The sequence below is a fragment of the Cyprinodon variegatus genome, unplaced genomic scaffold (assembly GCF_000732505.1).
Source record: "Cyprinodon variegatus isolate N-32 unplaced genomic scaffold, C_variegatus-1.0 Scaffold607, whole genome shotgun sequence".
In the NCBI taxonomy this organism is placed as follows: domain Eukaryota; kingdom Metazoa; phylum Chordata; class Actinopteri; order Cyprinodontiformes; family Cyprinodontidae; genus Cyprinodon; species Cyprinodon variegatus.
Genome location: NW_015151060.1, coordinates 377525 through 385621, shown reverse-complemented (window position 1 = coordinate 385621; position 8097 = coordinate 377525). Strand labels below are relative to the sequence as shown.

General features: G+C 35.0%; 1 protein-coding gene across 1 annotated transcript; it reads right to left on the bottom strand.

Moving 5' to 3' along the window:
- Nucleotides 1–850: 850 nt before the first annotated feature.
- Nucleotides 851–7480, bottom strand: nudt5 (nudix hydrolase 5). The gene is made up of 10 exons (XM_015392802.1): nt 7418–7480; nt 7014–7106; nt 5186–5253; nt 5045–5097; nt 4863–4970; nt 4686–4781; nt 4472–4573; nt 1927–1935; nt 1794–1847; nt 851–1444 (listed from the first exon to the last, which is right to left on the bottom strand). Exons 2-10 carry the CDS (start codon nt 7068–7070, stop codon nt 1335–1337), a joined length of 657 nt encoding a protein of 218 aa, XP_015248288.1. The 5' UTR covers nt 7071–7106; nt 7418–7480; the 3' UTR covers nt 851–1334.
- Nucleotides 7481–8097: the final 617 nt, after the last annotated feature.

The window sequence follows — 8097 nt, the reverse complement described above, 5'->3', positions numbered from 1 at the left end:
CAGAATTCATGCTCTTTTCAGAACTAGATTTTCTTCTTATGGGGTAAAGAGAAAATGATGTGTCTGCAAGTCATCTATGAGTCTTCAGTGAAATCAGAAATAAATAACTGCTTTAACAATAATTAATCCATTTAATTTTAACTTTATTCTTATAATTGTATGACTTTTGTAGTGACTATTTGTACAAAACTCAAATTCAAAAAAACTTAACACTTAAAGGTGATCAAAGCAAAAGGTGAATTTAACTCATAGTCACCTGATGCACTGTGGATTCTGGCTTACACAATCCAAAAGGGTCAAAATCCAGTTTCTTTGCTTGTTTTATTCTGCGGTCAAACAAAACAGCTTACAGGCTTCACAGGATTCTGCTACTGCTGTCAATCTGATTCCTGCACCTGTTCTTTGACTGTTTGACTGGCAGACTGACAATTGATGGCAAAACTGGCTGAAACTGAAAACTGATTAAAAAAAAAAAAAGACGACCACCCACATGCATAATCAGCTACCTAAGACCTCCCTGTTTGTACTGTGAAACACCCACATCCCAAGCTAAAATCAATTAACTGATTAAGTGAATCACTAAACAAATCCTATTCTAAATAACAAATTAAACGAAATTACTGAAAAACTAGAAAACTGTAAAAGGGAAAATAGCTCCTATAACTTTATTCTCATGTTACAAGCTTATTCTTGTAATTTTATGACTTTATTCTCATAATGTTACTTTATTCTCAGAATTTTATGATGTAATGTTACAACTTTAGTTTCATAATAGAAAAAAAAAATCTCTAGCCTGGTCCTAATAGTCTGTCGTAGAAAAGTAACCAAAAAGCACAACCCAGTCATGACAAAAAGACTATAATTTTTATTCATTAGTCAGTAACATGTTGTTCAGCTCATTGCAGCGTTCTGCAGCAATAACCGTACATCTAAACACCCGTTAGTGCATCATCAGGTTTGTTATCATCAAAACCATTTCAACAACAAAGGTCATATTCTCCGAAAGGTTTCAATCGAATGTTAGCAATTATTAAGGAATGTTTCCAGAAAAAGCAACATAAAAAGGGTTTATCATCATTAAAAGACGAGGGTTAGTAATCGCCATTACTCAGGGAAAATAATACTGAAGACCGACAAAAGCTACTGTTGTTACACAACCTCAAAAGGCTTAATGGCTTTTATTGTTTCTTCACATTTAAGTTGAAAACAACTAACAAAAAACAGCATTTGAGTGTCAGATTTATTGAGTTTTAAAAGCACAAAGCCACGTGTTTTCTACGGAATGTTAAGATCCGTTATTTCCCAGGCGAGAGGAACAGGAGAGGCTGTTTCTGTCACTGCTTCAGGACGGGCAGCTCCCTGGGCTTGAAGAAGGCCTGAGCCATTCCCATACCAAAGATGTAAACCTTGGAGTCCACGATGATCTTCTCTTTCTGAAGCAGGTCTGTGGATAAACCCAGCCGAGCATCAACACAAACAATACTTAGCAACCTGAGAAATCATCAGTTAAACTTTAAAAATAAGTCATTTAACTTACAGAGTAAAACTCAGATGGTCAAGCTTTATTATAAACAGTAATTAGTTTCAAGAATTTCCTTACCATAGTTTTTCCTTCCAGTGAACTTTCCGTTAATATGCTTTTAAACAGCAATTATTAGTCACTATAAATAGATTTTTTTAGTAATACCTGAAACTGATGAAATAACAACCATCTTGGTTTACATTCTAGTTCACCGTTTTATAAATGCTCAGGAAAATTACCTGTCTGTGTTGAGATTGTTCTGAAAACCTACCGTCGACTTTGGACTGGAACTCATCAAGTGGTAAAAGGATAACTTCAACAAACTCTGGAAAGGAAGAGTGAGGCCTGTGTGAAAGTTTACGTGGAGAGGGGAATGTATCTGTGGAAATAAAGATGGGACTCACCTCCATCACCTAAAAGAGAGCAAAGGAGAGCAGGATTAACCCAGTGAGGGAGACAAACACTGCATGTAATTTACATGTAAGTCATGGAGCTCTGAGGCGTTTTGTTTTCACCAAATGTCTCCATTTTGTTTCTGTTTACACACTGTGATAGTAAAAACAAATTATAGCCTAATAATAAAAATGATTTCCTCCAGATGTTTCCCAATTAACCACAGAGTATTAGAGCCATAATTGGGCTGATTCTTTTAATAAATATGAAATAAAACAGTAATATTATGAGACAAAGGAGTCGCTTAAATAAAATAAAATCTGTTGATCTTTCAGCCAAGATCAACAGATGAGCCGAGCATCTGAACTGGTTTAATCTCCTAATGTTACAGCTTTTTTGGCAATATTGTATCTTTAATTTCGTAACGCTACGACTTTAACAATGTTACGGCTTTTTTATGGTACTACTGCATCGTTAGTCCTGTAACGCTATGACTTTAATCTCCTAACGCTATGACTTTAATCTAATGCTACAGCTTTTTTATGGTACTACTGCATCGTTAGTCCTGTAACGCAACGATTTTAATCTTGTAACACTACGACTTTAATCTTGTAACGCTACGACTTTAATCTTGTAACGCTACGACTTTAATCTGTTACAGCTTTTTTATGGCACTACTGCATCGTTAGTCCTGTAACGCTATGACTTTAATCTCCTAGTGCTACGACCTTAATCTCCTAAAGCTACGATTTTAATCTTGTAACGCTACGACTTTAATCTAATGTTACAGCTTTTTTTTGTTCAATTGTATCTTTAGTCCTGTAGCGCTATTACGTTAATTTCCTAACGCTACGACTTTAATTTGTGAATGCTATGACTTTAATCTTGTAACGCCATGACTTTAATCGCCTAATGTTACAGTTTTTTTTGGTACTATTGTATCTTTAGTCCTGTAACACTACGACTTTAATCTCCTAACTCCATGACTTTAATCTTGTATCGCTATGACTTTAATCTTGTATCGCTATGACTTTAATCTCCTTATGCTATAGCTTTTTTGGGTAATATTGTATCTTTAATGCTGTAATGCTGTAACTTTAATCCCGTAACATTACAACTTTAATCTCCTTATGTTACAGCTTTTTTTGGTACTATTGTATCTTTAGTCCTGTAATACTACGACTTTAATCTCCTAGCTCCATGACTTTAATCTCTAATAGTTATGACTTTAATCTTGTAAGATTACGACTGTAATCTCCTATTGCTATATCTTTTTTGGGTAATAGTGTATCTTTAATCCTGTAATGCTGTGACTTTAATCCCGTAATGTTACAACATTAATCTCCTAATGTTACAACTTTTTTTGGGGTACTATTGTATCTTTATTCCTGTAACACTGCGACTTTAATCTCCTAACGCTACGACTTTAATCTCTTATCACTACGACTACTCTCGTAACGTTATGACTTTAATCTCCTATTGCTATAGCTTTTTTGGGTAATAGTGTATCTTTAATCCTGTAATGCTGTGACTTTAATCCTGTTATGTTACAACTTTAATCTCCTAATGTTACAGCTTTTTTTGGGTTGCTATTGGATCTTTAGTCCTGTAACGCTACGACTTTAATCTCCTAACGCTACGATTTGATCTCCTAACGCTATGACTAATCTCTTATCGCTATGATTTTAATCTCTTATCACTATGACTTCAATCTCCTTTTGGGTAATATTGTATCTTTAAATGCTACAAATTTAATCTCGTAATATTGTGACTTTTCTTTTGGAATATTATAACTTTAATCTCTTAATGTTATGACTTTTTCTGATAATATTATATTGTTAATCTTACAATGCTACAACTTTAAGGTTACACCTTTTCCTGGTAATATTCCGTCTTAAATCTTGCAATGTTACAACTTTAATCTCTTAACGTTGTGACGTTGTATGTGGTAATATTATATTTCAATCTTGTGATGTTAGGATTTTAATCGTGTAACGTTTCAAATTTCACCTTGTAATTTTATGACTTTATTCTTATGATTTAACAACTTTAATCCCACTATTATGACTATATTAAAATATTTAAAACTACTTTTAAAAACATATATCTCTTTATATGGCACAAATAATTTGTTGTTTCAATACAAATTATTTGGTAATCTTTATTTAAATTATGTTTTTTTATTTGCCATTTATTTGTATTATGAGTCCTCCACTGATCAATAACCCTTTTCTGCAGAAGCCATGTCAGTAGAAAAGGTTGACTCTGACTAAGTTTTTAGTTCCATCTTTGACTGTAATACTAAATAAGGATAATTTGAGGTTAGATCTAAATCTGCCATGCTCTAATTTTTACGCTTTCCATTTTTTGGGGGGGGGAAAAACAAACCACATCTGTCTGTTTCACACCAGCTAATTGCACATCTAATGTCTAATGCTTTTATTTTTTTTAATTATATAGGATTAAGTTAAACCTCTTAGATTTTATATTAGGGTTTTCCTTTCATTAAAAGCCCAAGAAGTGACTCCAGTGTCCACATAATGAGAGTGTCCTCACCCAGCTGCTGAGTCGGATGGATATTCTGCACATCGTCTCCGTTAATGTTGACCAGGACGATCTGGGTGGTGCAGTTAGACAGGCCAGGGTCCAGGCAGGTCACTGCAGTCACAACATGTACAGCTTCAGATACTAAGACACTTTTCTGATTAACCTCTGACCCTCTGTGTTCCTCGCATGAGATAAGGGAACTGATGCAATCAAACTGTGATACCTGGAGTGACTCCCACTACCTCCCCCTTGTAGCCAGTTTCTTCCTTCAGCTCCCGCAGCGCAGCCGCCTCTGCTGTTTCTCCTTCGTCGATCAATCCTAAACACGTTAAAGTCCAAACTTTACCACACAGATTTATCAGAATCTAAAAGGTTAATCCAGAAGAAAAGCTGCTCTGACCTGCTGGGAACTCCAGGGTGTTGCATCCCAGAGGAGGACGGAACTGCTTCACCATCACTACGCAGTCTTTATGCAGCGTTCGCTTCAGCAGCGCGATGATTCCAACACCTGCAAAAACCTCCAAGCTCTGAGCAGCTAGGAAACCATCAACCCACCCAACCAACCAGCCAGCCAGTACTCACCATCTGCTTCTGTATTGGTCCTTCTGGTGGTCCGCTTCACAGTCTCCCAGGTTCTTGTTGAAAACAAACATCAGAGGGGAAAAACACCATAAGTTGCTGATTTATTTATTCCGACATATATGAGAGAAAATGGAACCATACCTGGTGTTTCCTGCAGGATCCACGTACGTGGTTTGTTCCAGCTTCACCCATTTCCCTTCTGCCAAGAGCTGGAACAACAGATCGGATGTAGAGTTTATTTTTCTAAAACAGCGAGACAAATTTAGCTATTTTGAAATATTTCAGGTACCAAAAAAACCCAGAGAAAAATGTAAAATTTGAAGAAAACACTGCTGCTTTGTCTCGTTTTAAACAGAAGCGTCTGTTAAACACCTCAGTTTAAACATTTTGATTAGTCTGAGATAATCAAACAAATAAATGCTGACCCTCTGGTTAAATAAAAAACAAAAACAAACGTGTGGCTGATTAAATCAAATACTAATCAGGGTCCCTGTCAATCTATAAGCCAAGTTTGAGTTAACATGATTATATATGCAAAAGGTTATATGGTAATTTTGATCTAGTACTGGAAAAAATTATCTTTCTTTTAAAGTTTTCTAAAATTTCTGGTTATAATCTGGACTCAGTGCAGGAAGTGGGAAACAAAAGGACCCTAACTAAATTAAGCTCTCTGTTGGATAATGTCTTCTACCTCATGCATGAAGCTGTTCAGAACTGGAGAGCTCCTTCAGTGACAGACTGCTGCACCCTAAATGCACCAGGGAGCGTTATCACAGATCCTTCCTCCCAGCAGCTGGAAGACTCTATGATCATCACTGTTCCCAACAACCTCAATAGGTTGTTACATTCATGCTGATTTTGCTGATATCGGCTTAGACTTCTGGAGGACATAGGGACCCCATTTCATCATTCTATCTCTTTTCTCCCACTCTGCAGAATCTGTCAGTTCAATCTCTAACGTTCTGCTCTCTCTGCTTTTTCTCAAAGTAGCTTCATTTGGTCTGTTCCTGTTTGGCTGTGACTCCATCCTGGAGAGAAATATCAGCTGTGCTGCTGCCATCAACACCTTTCTTTATAGATGTTGGAGATTGGCCTGTTTTCCAGTGTAGTCCTGTTTCTCTGATTGTGACTGCCTGGATCTGTCTGACATGGGAGTTGGCCCAGATTTCGTCTGCCTGGTTGTGTGTTTCCTGGACGGGGCCGCCTTTCACAGTTTTTTTTTTTTTAATTAAATCTCTGCTTCTGTTTTCTTGAACCCCAGTCAGCCTCGACAGATGGCCGCTCATGCTTTCTTCCTGTTAAAAGAGTGTTTTTTCCTTCCAATGTCGCTATAAGCATGCTTAGTGTGAGGGATTGCATTCAAGTCGACGAGTTGATGCAATCATCTGGTTTTCCTTAGACAGAAAACTTTGAATCTATTTGACTGGATGATCTGGTGAACTGTAAAGTGCTTTGAGATGATATGTGTTGTGAATTGGTGCTATAGAAATAAACTGAAAATGAAGTAAATTTTGCACAGTTTTTACCTTAGTCAGTTAAATAACATGCCTCATTTTCCACACCTCTGATGTTGCTGCTATTTTCAAATATCCATTACTTTAAAAATGTTCATAGCTGTATATTGGTTACTTTTTCTCCAGGTGCACAATATTTATATTTTTAAAACATGTTACAGTACAGCATTTTATTGTTTATCTTTTAAATCTTCACTATTATGCTAGTTTTATACACTCTTCTAAGGTCCACATTTGTGCGACCCTTTTTTCTATAATATTTCTGCTGCTGTAACATCAGAATGTCCCCATTGTGGAACAATAAAGGGATTTTCTATTCTATTCTAATTTCTTGACGTCATGTGACGTTATCAAAAAAAAGAAAAAATCACCACGCTAATATTTGCTAATAACAACTTATTACCTCTTTAAAAGTAATTTTTAAGTATTTATTCATAAAAGAAAACCCCACAAACCTCCTCTTTGAGTATGTGTGGTGTTGTGGTCACTTTGGGGTCCTCAGGTTTGCTCATTTTAAATGAAAATGTAGGAATGTCCAGTCAGAAAGCCTGTACAAAAAAAAGAAAAAGAAAAGAAAGAAAAGAAAGAAAACACCGTTAATATATCATTTAAATGATATAGTTTTAAAGTCATTAGTTACTTATGAAAGTTTAAAAATTGTTTCAGCTAGCTGCAACAAGACAACAGAAAACTATAAATGTTCTCCCTGTTCACATGAATCCGCTTCAGATGGATTTTCTGTCTGATAAACAGAAAATGTGCGATCTGTAGTCGATGGCGGCAGGAGTTTAAGGATTTTTATTTTATATTAAGCATTTTACGTTTTTCTTTCAATTAAGAGAAACTAAACTTGACTCACGTGAAATCCCAGCCGTGCCTAACAAACAGCAGAGAGGGTAAAATGCTAGAGATGACTCACTCTGACACCACTTCCTGTTGTAGGCAAACGTCATCGGTGTTTTGTTTATTTTTGAAACTTAAGTAAAACAAACAAAAAACAACAACAACAAAAAAAAAAACAAGTAGTACAATAAAAAATACTATATATTTCCTTTTTATTTTAGAAACTTAAGTAAAAAAAATAAAACAAGTAGTACAATAAAAAATATTATATATATATTTTTTAGAGAACTGTTATGGTTAAAAAATACACTGATCAATAAAATAGGATAAGAAAATGTTTTGTTATTATTAAAAAAAGGTATTGTATTTACAAGCATCTGATCATTTCATCAATTTTTCCATGTCACATTAATCATCCATGTTAAATAAAAAAAAATATTCTGAATTAAATTTAAACAGTTTGATAGTTATTTCGTTTCTTTTTGTTTTTTTATTTTAAATAAAACTGTACTTTTTTATTTAAAAACAATTCCCCTCACAATTATTTTACAAACATTGAGTTAAACCGTTTTCATGTAAAATGCTGCTTCTGTAAAAAGTCAAAGATTATCCATTAGTGACAGATAACCCAAACCTCATATCATTTAATTAGATATAATGTAGAAATGGATAAACAGCAGAATAATGCAAAACAGA